General features: G+C 35.2%; 2 protein-coding genes across 2 annotated transcripts in view; both read left to right on the top strand.

Moving 5' to 3' along the window:
• Positions 1-151: 151 nt before the first annotated feature.
• Positions 152-2,749, top strand: LOC122077477 (PI-PLC X domain-containing protein At5g67130). The gene is given in 10 exon segments (XM_042643426.1): positions 152-439; positions 537-659; positions 1,321-1,401; positions 1,483-1,581; positions 1,702-2,005; positions 2,132-2,150; positions 2,152-2,190; positions 2,192-2,294; positions 2,387-2,460; positions 2,547-2,749. Coding segments are annotated over 10 exon segments (987 nt in total). The 5' UTR covers positions 152-355; the 3' UTR covers positions 2,608-2,749.
• A 7,760-nt stretch (positions 2,750-10,509) lies between these two features.
• LOC122075756 (cytochrome P450 85A-like) overlaps positions 10,510-13,163 on the top strand; it is a 9,968-nt gene continuing 7,314 nt past the window's right edge. Inside the window, exons 1-6 of the mRNA XM_042640903.1 lie at positions 10,510-10,766; positions 11,210-11,531; positions 11,896-12,045; positions 12,129-12,374; positions 12,456-12,542; positions 12,628-12,706. Of these exons, the coding sequence (XP_042496837.1) occupies positions 10,579-10,766; positions 11,210-11,531; positions 11,896-12,045; positions 12,129-12,374; positions 12,456-12,542; positions 12,628-12,706 (1,072 nt within the window). The 5' untranslated portion in view covers positions 10,510-10,578. The remainder of the gene's footprint in view (positions 10,767-11,209; positions 11,532-11,895; positions 12,046-12,128; positions 12,375-12,455; positions 12,543-12,627; positions 12,707-13,163) is intronic.

Here is a 13,163-nt window from a genome sequence, read left to right as displayed (position 1 = left end):
AAGAAATATTGATGTCATGCATGTAAGGCGTATCCCGGTATGGTTATTATTTTGTAATTAAATCAATGGATTTCCTTTCTTACATATTTTTGGTTGTCTTTAAACTCATAATGGTAGCTTACCAAAAAAAAAAAAATCTCAGAATGATCCGCCAAGTCGCCAACTCCTTCTACCTCTGTCAGTCTGTCACCCATGGAAGTCCTGAGTCCTGACCTGCTGCCTTCGGTTTCCCAGCCAATATTGGCAAAACTAATGTTGGCTTTTCCTTCTTTTTATATCTAAAGGCTACCCATGATCTTATATACTCTCTCTCTCTCTCTCTCCAAACCCTGAAAATTTTCCCTCCTAATCCGAAATGGGTCTTCTGCATTACTCCCTTTTGATCACTGTATCAGTTGTCTTTGGCGTTGCTGCTGCTTGTTCCAATGGTGAATGCAGGGTCAGTGTTAGTTCTTATTTTTTCTTTTCAGTTCCAAGCTTTACCGATACTAAATGCAGGCTAAGTTTAGTTTAATTTTGATAATTCCTACTTGTAGCTCCTTGATGAGTGCTCCTCGGATCAAGATTGTATGTCTGGGCTCTATTGTTTATCCTGCCTAGGAGGACCTCCAGGTTCCAGATGTGTTAGATCAAAAGCTACTGACCAATTCAAGCTACTGGTATCTCTCTCTCTCTCTCTCTCTCTCTCTCTCTTAAAAACATTCTGAGAGTCCCACTTAGGAATACAGGGGACAGAGATTTTTGACCAGCTTTAGCCTTTAGTCCCTTCCCCTGTTTCATAGATTAACCCATATTGTTATTCAGCTATTCATCTGAAGAAGTTGCCATCTTATTTTACATTTTGGTTAAGTTTGATTTTGTTTATTTTTTTTCTTTCAAAATGAAGATTGAGTTGGTGAGTTGTCATTAGGTGGCAATTGGTAGGTTTCCCAATCTGAAACTAAGCTGGATTGGCACTCCAGTCAAGGTTTGGAACCCTAACTATTTGGGTGAGACTAGGAAGTGGGTTTTCCATATTAGATATCTCAACCTGAATCTATCAAGAAAAATGGGTTGAGGAAATCCAAAGGTTGTTTTAGTTACCAATATTTTTCAGATCATGTATAATTCATACTGTCGGTGTTTGTTGTTATAAGCCTGTGGCTGATTTGTAGTGGTGCATAAAGTTGACAGGCGACAATTATTATAATTAACCATAATCGCTCGTCTTGCTTGGAATTTTCATGTAGCTAACCCCATTAAGTTGGGATAAGGTTTTGGACGCTGCTATATAATTCATACTGTTGTTGCTGATGAAAAAAGCGGTTACGTTTGTGACAGAACAATTCTTTGCCCTTATTGATGATAGTTCCGCGAATCACCTTTACAAATCAAGAAGACAGTATCACTCAACAGCTAAATGTATGATTCCCTTTTGACCTTTTTTAGTAGAATCAATTTAATTTTAATCTGTTTTAGCCTTATCTATTTTACTATTTGCAGAATGGTGTTAGAGCTCTTATGCTAGATACATATGATTTTAAAGGAGACGTTTGGTTGTGCCATTCTTTTAATGGAAAGTGTCATGACTATACTGCCTTTGTGAGTTATCCTTTCTCTCCTTTTCTTCTTCTCCGTGTATGAACAGAAGCACTTCCTTAATAAGTAGTCCCTAGCTATAGTCATGGGCAGTTAACACTGATTTCATTTTTTTTTTCCTAGAGGCCAGCTCTAGACACCTTAAAGGAGATAGAAGCATTCATGTCAGCCAACCCATCAGAGATTGTTACATTGATCTTAGAAGACTATGTTGAAACCCAAAATGGATTAAGAAAAGTTTTCACAGATGCGAACTTAATGAAGTATTGGTTTCCAGTTTCAAGAATGCCTCAAAATGGTCAGGATTGGCCACTAGTAAGTGATATGGTTGCTAAGAACCAAAGGCTTATCGTCTTTACATCGAAAAGGTCTAAGCAAGAGACTGAAGGAATAGCCTATCAGTGGAATTTTATGGTTGAAGACCAATGTAAGCCCTTTCTCCTTCCCCTGTTTCTTAAAACACAGTTATGATAATACACTTGTAGTAGATCCTGAATCAGCTGGTTACAATTTATTAAAGTTATATTTTTGTTAAACAAATTTGGTTATGTAGATGGAGATGAAGGAATGGTTTAGGAAAATTTTGGTGAATTTCTTCCCTTCTCAAGGAAGTTGCATGCCATTCCAATTCAGATGATCTCATGAACAAGCTTAAGACATGTCATAGTTTCGCTGGGAATCGATGGGCTAATTTTGTTGCTGTCGATTTTTACAAGGTATGATCATATTCCACGACAATCTTCATTAAGCATATCTACATGGATAAACATGTTTTGCATTTGATTGAATAGTTTGATTTTGGGTACAGAGGAGTAAGGGAGGAGGAGTATTTCAAGCTGTAGACACCCTCAATGGGGAATTACTGATGTGCATGCATGTGTGGTAAGGTTTTTCCTCTTTAAAGAGAGAGTCTTTCTTGCCTTAAGCCACTAAATCTTAACTAGTCCTTTTTGTTTTTGTTATTACAGCCAGGATCATCAGCTTCAAAAGCTTGCCTTCACCCATGAGAAAACAGAGTATGGTGACTAAATTTTTATTTCTTATGGAATACTTCAGGCCTGCCCAGAAATTAAAATGTATAAATTCATTTTTGCAGGATCTGGGCATCCTCTATAATGAAAATAATGTTGCACTAAAGTGATTTGATATGGGAAAATGCTTTGCTTTGTGATGTTCTTTGTTTCTATTTTTATTTATGTTTTTGGTTCTTTGAGAATGGTTAAATGATTATTAGTTGGTTCAATTTCGGCAACAGGAACTGACCAGTTAAGCTGGCATAACCCGAAACCTAGCCAATCCTGATTAAACCTCTGGGATCTTTTGCTCGGGTCGTTATTGGAGGTTGCAGCTGGTATAATCAATATATTGAATGATCTTTTGATTGACTGGATTGGATTGGAATCGGCCCAAGATCCTATACCGACCTCGACATGGTTGAGACTTGCGACTTAAGACTTGAGTTTTTTTTTTTTTTTAAGTTAGTAAAATAATAAAAATCAACTAGATTTACCTTTTGTAGCAAGACCAATGAGTTATTGAATAAAAAAAATTAGAGATTTTGAAAACTCTTTGTTTCTTATACCCGATTCTAGTTTATAAGTTCCGACTGGTTCTGGCCAACTCCAGCCAAACAACCGAAAACAGGAAAAGGTACATTTCGGGTCAGGTTGCAATTTCTTGGTTAGCCAGTTTGACTCCAAGTCTATGTTTAGAATACATGAAATAGCTAGAAAAGAAAAGAAAAATATAATATGACAAACATAGCCTTAGAATCGAGCTAAGGCTATAAGAAGGGATAAAGGAAGAAGTCGAGCTAAGGCTATAAGAGGGGACAAAGGAAGAAGAGGAGAAGCAAACCGTAGAGAGACGGGTAACTTGAGAATGGTTTGTAGAAACGTAACCTTAAAAGCAATGCAGTAGGTAATGGAAAAGCAAGAATAAACAATGCACACAGGTTAAGATTCGGCAAGATTGCCTATGTCCTCGGTAAGATGAGATTCTGCTTCACTATCAATGAAATAGTATTGCAACGCTCGTCCTCACACCTCTCAGAATTACTTACAGAGAAAGTAAATCTCGCTACCGCCATTTAGTCGAGGGGCCTGCATTAGTACTCCTAGATTAAATTGCGATGGAATACAAGACATTGTATACCAACAGTCCCAAATAGTATATACTATATAGCTTACCATACCTGAAGCTGATGTTTCAGGCATGGTTGTTAACTTACCATCTCAAATGATCATTTTTAGATAAGGTTTGTTATTATCGTCGCTAATGGTCCATTTTCTTCTAATGTACTAAGCAAATACCCTTTTACTAGCTTAGAATATAATATTGGAATCTAATTATAGAAGTTGATTAGTTGAATAATTTGACCATAAGACAGTGGCAATGGGAGGTCATCCTGATCTTGTAGACAGTTTAGAAGGGCTATATATGCATCTCATTATGTGAACAGATCTGTTTCTTTAGGGGAAGAAAGAATTTTATAAAATATCATTAACTTGAGGGTGTCATATAGTCCTTATGGCTAAGAAATTTATATATGTTTCTAATAATTCATGACATATACTGCATTGGATTCCATCCCAGTAATGGCTTGAATAGCAAGACTTCAGGCTCCCTAGGTAATCAAACTTCCACCAAAGCAAATAAGAAAAAACTATCTTAAGTCCAAGTAGTCAAAGCTTGACTCAGTATTTTTGAGACTTGAGCACCAACTTAGTACTTAAAAAAGTGTTTAGTGGCCTATTTAAGCCTTTTCTCCACCCTTTTGGTGAGGAGCATGTGAGTAGGTAGGTTAGGAGGCATCTAACACATGCTTGCGATTCGAAGTTAACGTTAATAATTAAAAAATTAAGGATAATGATTTCATAAGTATACATTATATATATAATATGATATCAAAATATTGTGATTGATCCAATATCATGTTATCGCGATTAAGTAATAATGTGCTTTGATATTGCTTAATACTATAGTGTTAAATTATGGGCTCCAAGTGAATGGAGATTTCAAGTGGAGTTAAAAAGATGGATAAAAGAAATCCTTAATCATTGCTTTACATCACTGGTAGCCTTATAGCAATAGGGTTTAACTTATTATCTTGTAAGTTCAAGAAGAGCCTATCACTTAACATGGGATTGATTGACCTAAAAGCACTCTAGCGATCTAGCCATCTTCTCTGTCTCATGTTTTTCTTTTTATTGTTCGTCAAAAGAAACTTCACTTCAAATCTTTTGTTTTTAAAATGTGAATAGATTGATGTATTTCTCCCTTTTAACCTTTACAACCACAAGGAGGCAAAAATAGTAGTAGTAAATGAATAACACATGCTATCAATTATATGTAATAAGATAAAGAGTACTCGCTTGCTTTCTCATAGACTAATTGTATGTAATAAGATAGAGAGTCATCTTCATTTGGGTAGTTGTCAATGGTCCAATTTATGATGTTATTGCGGGGAGAAATAACATGCAAATCGGTGTTCTTTCGTTGGTTGTTTTTGACAAAGACGAATCATATAGCCCCACAAAAACTAAATATCATCCAACACCAATATGGCGAGACAGATACATAGCGCGAATCACATGGTTCAGTATCATCTCTTTCAACATATATGTGAGAATGAGATCAAAAACTGGAGGTTGAATATATAAAATGATAAGAAGAAGAAGAAGAGAGGAGGAGATGAAAGAAGATAATAACATCAGAGAAAAGTTTTTATACATATATTCAGCATCAAACAAATGTTATGGGGACCTTTAACACATGGGTGTGGGGGGTCTTTAATTTGTAGGGTACTGGAACCAAACAAAGGTAAAATCTTTTGCAACATGTTGGTTGGAAGCACACATCTTGGAGTACTAATCTAGCTGTTTATTCAATGCATATATCAACCTCAAATGAATTAAATATGGGATATGCATCTTCTTCTTCTACTTGCCTGCTTCCTTCTAACAAATATAATGCAAGCATAGAGAAAAAATTTATACACTATTCTTCTTTCCGATAAATTATACATGGGTACCTAACTTTTGGAGAATTATGTCTAAGGTACCACACATTTGATATATTATGTTTGGGGTATTTTTTTTTTTTTTTTTTTTTTTAAAAAAAAAAAAACATAATATCTATGGTTAAAATAGTGCCCCAAACATAAAATATATGAAACATGAAGTATCTCAAACATAATATTTATAAAAGACGAGGTATCAAAACCATTACCATCAATAATAAAGAAAATAAAAAATTCCATCCATGTATATACCCCTCCACCCACTGTCATTACCCCCGCATTCCCAGACAGTGATCTCTTGCCCTAATTAAAATTATGCTTAACTAACAATATAATTAAGATAAGATCCACCTCAACTACTAAGCTGGACCTGATCTTTTTAACTAATTTGTTATCTCATCTCATGGCATGATGAGGCTGGAAAACATATATCTGTCAATGCAGAATCAGAATCAGATCTGGTAAAGTATAGCTAGCTAGTTCTATATGGTATTAATGCTGGTCTATGTTAAACCTCTGGATTATATATCTTTCTTTCTAATTAATCCTTTATGGTAGGGTAAGAGTAGTATGTAGTATTATATAAGGTATAAAAGTTCAGTTTTACTGTATATTGTTTCTACTTTCCTCTTTGTTTCCCTTTCTACTTTGGCATGAGAGAGAGAGAGAGAAGGGAAGAGGGGAAGAGGGGAAGAGGGGAAGAGGGAAATAGGGAAGGAGAGAGAAAAGGAAAGGGGGGCGGGGAATACGAAGAGAGGAAAGCACAATGAGACAAATCTATCAGTATCAAGGAACAAAACGAGTGCACGTGGGGGTTAGACGTACTCACGTAACCACACGTGCATGCAAGTGTCGTACCCAGTTGGCCAGTACTGCCACTGTCTCTCAGAAGTAGCAGAACACCACCACACCCTTCTCTCTCTCTCTCTCTTCCCAAATCCCAATGGGATAAGCAGGAGACAAAATAGACCATTAACAGACCTCTTCTACATTGTTTCAATATTATTTTTCCTCCCTCCTAAATCTTCTTTTTTCTTTCCATTCTTAAATTTCTTAATTTGCTGATAGAAAATGGTTAATTAGGAATAATAAATATAAAATATATGCTTCCCGTTTTTTCTCCCTCTATTCCTCCTCTCCGCAAACATATTCTCTCTCTCTCTCTTCCTTTTTTATTTAATGTAATTGATCGATCTGTAATTTTATTAAGTAGAACTCGTATTTAAAAAATAGCCGTTAAGAATAGGGTATTCAAATATTTATAAGTCTTTATATCGAATTATTCAAATCGGATGTGAAATTACTTTTATCTTCAACATGAAACTAGCTACAACCGAATTAAACTGTTAGGACAACTTAATTGTTGAAAACAGAGAAACACCCTACTCTGTATTTGTCAAAGAAAAACTTAAATACCCATCAAAAAAGTTGAAATAGATGACACCCTACTCTCTATTAGTCAAAGAAAATCTAAAATACCTATCAAAATGAGATAGGTTAATTGAAAAGACCTAATCCAATCAACTCATTTCTATATGCTGAGACAACTCAAATAGATAAGAAATGTTTCTGAATATGGTTGGGCATACATCTTATCATACTTTAGTTGGGAACCGGGGGAGAAGACTACATGGGATTCGGCTCCTCTCCTTAATGTTGATCATTCAAGTTGACCCTTAGCTATTAGGATAAATGTCACGTGCTCAGACGATGATCTAATAATATAAGAGAGGCACGGTAAATGAGACACCGATAGAGATACAAAGAATGAGACACCAAGAATCGTTGGGTCATTGTCTAGACACGTCATAATTTCACAGATAACTATGTGTAAAGCTGGGCGATTATCACCCTCAGGAGAGAAGCCGAATTCGACGACATGAGAATGGACCATCATGTCCTTGAAGTGCTACTACTTTTATGTATATCTTATTTGTGATCAGTGAGATCCCTCTATTTAGAATCAATCTCATATCTCTAATTGAGGGCCGGTCCAACCCGGTCCACATGTGGGACCAATCTCATCGACTATCATTTTCATCCTTTTTTTTTTTCCTGAAATTGTGTAGATGTCCTTGTATGAGTATATGTATAATGTATGATTCTCCTCTTTACATACATATATGAGCAATAATTAGGAGGTAATAATGGAGGAGAAAGGGAGCGGTACCCATCTGTCAAACAAAAAGCACAAAAGAACAAAACAGAGACCCTCGTGCAAATGGAGAGTTTGATCTACATAATCACTACTTTTTCACTAACCCACGAACACACCCAAACCCATGTGGTGGTAGACATTCTCTCTCTCTCTCTCTACACATTTATATCTATTGCCCTTTTCAGTTTACCTTACGTATCGTTTCTGTACTTCCGTGCACCCTCTGTTTATCCATCGACATCCAATCATACATGTCTGATATCTCTATCTCATTCTTATTGTTCTACTCAAAACCCACTTCTTTTTTTCATTTTTTCCTCCTTTAACATTATCTTCTCCCATTCTGAAGGGTCTAATCAGTTAGAATTCAATCAATTTCCTATGTCGGCAATATCTTCCTATCCTACTTTCATATAAAATTTAGCATAGATTCGGTTTCTACTTTCACCCTTGGATGGTGTAGAGATTTTCATTCTTAGAATTCAAGAACTCTGTTTTCCTAGTACTGTTTCTGTTCTTTTGCCGCCTTTTGTACTCTCCCTGCTCAGAATTTGTATATTTCATGTATTTTATTTTTGTTGGAAATTGATGAAGAAGATAAAAGTGTCATATTATGTTTGATGTCTGAGTTGCTAGCTAATATTCAAGAGGTAGTAAGAATATTTTTTTTTTGTTTTGGTGTCAAATCCTTATCCAAAGATATCTTCTTGGATCCATGGCCTTCTATAGTCACCATCTAATTCTCTTTTTATGCCACTCCAAGACAACCCCCCATCAGTTTCCAACAAAAACCCAATGCCATTACAGAGAGAGAGAGAGAGAGAGAGAGAGAGAGCAAATAAGTTGATTAAATTTGTGGGGTTTTAATTAACCATCATCCTGAATTCATGATAGCAATGTTCAACAATCCCAAGATTACAATGAAAACCAATCTAGTTTTCTTCCAATCATTGAAACAAGAAGATGGATGTTTTTAATAAATCAAACACAGATTGCAAACTTTTAAAACATTACAAATGACAACTCAAATAGAATCTACAAAAAACACAGTGGTTGATGGTTTTGGCTATAATCAAAATTGAAATGCCTGTACTGATTTTGATAGTCAGATTCAATTAATCAGGACAGAGGGGATGCTTCTTTGACTCATCTCTCTCTCTCTCTCTCTCTCTCTCTCTCTCTCAATTCTGTCTCACAAGATTTTCATAAAATTAAAACTTGGATAAAATTGTGAATCTTTTGTCCATTACATTCCCAAATTGAGTTATGAACTAATAGTTTCTAAGAAATTCAGAGCTAGCAGTATATTTTATGGGTATCTTTCCTCTGTTCCATATTCTTTTAATCCACAGTTTCACATTGAACAAAGAAGTCAAACTAAATCCACAGTTTCACATTGAACTAGGGGAGTCTAAGTTTCAAACTTGCAGTCAAAAAACTCTCTCTCCACAAATTCACATGCCATCCAGTAGCTTGTTTGTTTGTGGTTTGTCTAATGGAATTAGCAGATCTTGTTGACAGGCATGTGAGTGACTGGGGTTGAGAGTACTTTTTCATCTTTGCTGGTCCAGTTCCAGTACTGTGGTGGCCATGTGCTACTTCACATCTTCCCTTTGATGCATTATTATAGTGGGCGGCTTATTTCTTTCTTATTTTTCATTTTTTTCACTTTATACATGTTTCATCAATGTTCAAAATCACTAAAAAAAACCATCCACAGTTAGAATATTTCTTATGTGAACTCGTATAAACTGAGGTTGGTTTTTTTTTTTTAATAAAATTTGGTTATTATTTACTCAAATTAAGTGAGGTATACGGACTTTAATTAGTGATATGAGTTGGTTAGTTAACCATTAGTGAGTCTACTTAGAAACTATATAAATAGAAACAAGGTCCCTCCTCTAACTCTAATTAAAGAGAGAAAGAGAAAGTGACAATATTTTTGGTGACTTCCTCCCTTTAAGTTTTTTGCTGTATTTTTTGAATCCCAAACAAGGTAAGCTTTTTATTGTTTATAATTTTTATCTTTTTTGGTGTTCTTAATTTATTTATGATGATTTACTAGATTCGAACAGTGTTAGAAATTTAATCTTTCATCAATAGCCAAATCTCTCATCTATCTAAAGGATTAATTTGAGTAACTAAAATTTTCCCCATTATTAGTTAATTCTTTGTGAAAATCTAAATATATCTCAAAAATGGCAATTTTTTTTTTTTATAAAATCTAAATAAATCTTTTTCTTCTGGGAAGTTCCATTGTGAAATCTTTATTACACTAGATACTCTTACCATGATTGTATAAAGGAATCTTTGAAACCTCTGCTCTTGATGTCCTACATCAACAACCAGAGCCCTCATCTCTCCAAGGGATTAATTAGAGTAACGAAAATATTTTCCGTTATTAGTTGGTAATTCATTGCGAAAATCTAAATATATCACGACAAGGGAAATTTTTTAATAAAATCTTAATAAATTTTTTTCTTTTGGGAAGTACCATTGTGAAATCTGGATTTGCACTAGACACTTCTATCATGATTAGATAAAGGAAGCTTAAAAACCTCTGTTAAAGGAAGCATTTATGGAAAAATCTTGGGCTTTTATAACTCTCTTTTTTTTCTGTAAACGGTATTTAAAACTCATTAAAAAAGTAAGGTTCTCTTTTTTGGATTATTTGGATTCTGCGCCGTGTGGCCTCTCTCTTTGAAATGGGTAGTCCATAGGCCTCTCTCTATATATATATGCTTCTGACCTGACTAAAACGTAGCAGCCCATTTCATTTATAGCTCTTACTGAGGTGGGTTCAAGCTTCTTGGGAGCATCAATGGCAGTTTTTGTGTTGGCTCTGTTTGTGATTTTGGTGCTCTGTATCTGCACTGCCTTGTTGAGATGGAATGAGGTGAGGTACAGGAAGAAAGGACTTCCCCCAGGAACAATGGGTTGGCCCTTGTTTGGAGAGACTACAGAGTTCTTAAAGCAAGGACCTAACTTTATGAAAAACCAGAGAGCAAGGTGAGTTCTTTTCAAGTTGTGGGTAATTGGTTCATGAACCTTCTGCTTCTCTCTTTCTCTCTCTCTTCCTGGTTATGATGTTCCTCATGACTACAAAGTGGTTTGTCTTGTTTAAGATGTTATAGCTCTGTTTTCCAAGTTGATGGAGTTTAAAATGGACTTCCTCTCACTGTTATAAGTTGGTCTTTTGGCTCTTCTGCTTGTAAAGCCAGCTTTTACTTGGAGGCACTCTCAACCTTTAAAGAGAGAAAGCCATTACCTTTCTTTTTCTTAGATAGTCGTTGATATGTGAAATCAATCTTGGGTCATCTAGCAGTTCTAAATCTTAAAGACTCTGGATAATCACTAATCATTCATATTAGTTCCTTTCTGTTAAAGAAGATTATATATATATATATATATATTTATTAATGTAGGGATTCTTGTTTCTTTTTCTTATATAGGTATGGAAGTTTTTTCAAATCACACATATTGGGTTGTCCTACAATTGTTTCCATGGATCCAGAGCTCAACAGATACATACTCTTGCATGAAGGAAAAGGCCTTGTTCCTGGCTACCCACAATCTATGTTGGATATCTTAGGAAAGAGCAACATTGCAGCTGTCCATGGTTCTGCTCACAAAAAAATCAGAGGGGCATTACTTAACATCATCAGCCCAACCATGATCAGAGACCATCTTCTCCTAACAATTGATCAGTTTATGAAATCTCACCTCAGCAACTGGGATGGAAAAATTATTGATATCCAAGAAAAAACTAAAGAGGTTAGTTGAAATTAGAAGCTAAGTGATTTGCTTTTCCTCTTCTAGTTTTATTCTTCATAAACTCTAAATTACTATTTATCTCTTAGTTTTTCAAGTTAACAAAGGGTTTCAACCCTGGAAAAGAGGAACCCATTTGTGAAGAATGATATTCTTGGTCTACCTTGTCTTGAACTTTTGTTGGATTTCTATTACTTAAAGAATGCAAAAATAATAGTTTATTTAAAGTAACAGAACAGGTTTTTTAAACTATCTTCTGGTTGTGTTTGCCTGTGGGTTAACTTCCAAGAACTTGAAAAAAATAAAAATAAATAAATAGATGATACCTTACTGGTCTAATGATCATCTACCCTGTTCTTTTCATCAGATGGCACTGCTCTCATCCCTTAAGCAGATTGCTGGTGTTGATGCTGATTTAGTTAGAGAAGCCTTCAAGCCAGAGTTCCAGAAACTCGTACTAGGAACCATTTCACTGCCTATCAGAATTCCAGGGACAAATTACCATAGTGGGTTGCAGGTACTTTGCTCTAAGTCCTATCCTGTTATCATTTCTTTTGATTATTCTTGTGGAGCCTTCCACTGACTTTACTTTTGTATCAGGCCAGGAAGAATATTATCAAACTCTGGAGAGAAGTCCTACAAAGAAGACATGCTTCTCCTAGTACCTATCAAGACATGCTTGGTTTCCTAATGAAATCTGAAGATCCCAAGTACAAACTCAATGATGAAGAGATAATTGATCAGATAATTACAATCCTATATTCTGGTTTTGAGACTGTTTCGACTACTTCAATGATGGCAGTCAAGTATCTCCATGATCATCCAAGAGCACTTCAAGAACTCAGGGTGGGTACATGGGTCCTTTTATCCTACACACTAGTTTGGCTTCTTCAATGGCTCAATCTAATACAATTTTAAAATTTTTAGGAAGAACATTTGGCTATTCGAAAAGATAAGGGACCAGAGGATCCAATCACCTGGAATGAATACAAATCCATGAGATTCACTCGTGCGGTATGCAATTCTAATTTATTACATCCTTTCTTAATAAAAATAAATGAAACCAAGAAATGAAATTTTATTTATTTTTTTGTTGCAGGTTATCTTAGAAACTTCTCGATTAGCTACCGTTGTCAATGGCGTGCTGAGGAAGACGATGCAAGAGATGGAACTTAATGGTTTGTAAAGGAAACTTGAAAACTACTTCAATTTTAATCTGTGAAATTTCATGGTATTGACATTTAGTGAGATGGAGATGATCATGATCATGATATTCGTATTTTGTTTGATTTCTTGAGTTTAATATCCTGTGTGTGCTGTTAGATTGTGATTTTGAAGCTGGTTAATTAGTCCTAGTTTCCTTTTGAACAGAGAAGTATTTAATGTTACTCATGAATTGCCAAACAAATACTCACTTCCATAATTTCTTTTGAAATTCCTTGGCTTTCCATTCAGTAGAAACCCATTTGCAGCAGCTGGGTGCTTATACATGGGGATCTAAATGAGTTGACAAAGAGATCACTATCCACTCAATGAGTACACCTTGATCTCTTGGTCAAGAAGCTTAAATATTATATCAAGTGGACCTTTAAAACCAATTGATGATCTTGATTTATGAGTTTTTTTTTTTTTTTT

The sequence above is a fragment of the Macadamia integrifolia genome, chromosome 4, assembly GCF_013358625.1.
Source record: "Macadamia integrifolia cultivar HAES 741 chromosome 4, SCU_Mint_v3, whole genome shotgun sequence".
NCBI lineage: Eukaryota > Viridiplantae > Streptophyta > Magnoliopsida > Proteales > Proteaceae > Macadamia > Macadamia integrifolia.
The sequence above is the reverse complement of the archived record's forward strand: the minus strand, read 5'-3'. Positions and strand labels throughout refer to the sequence as shown.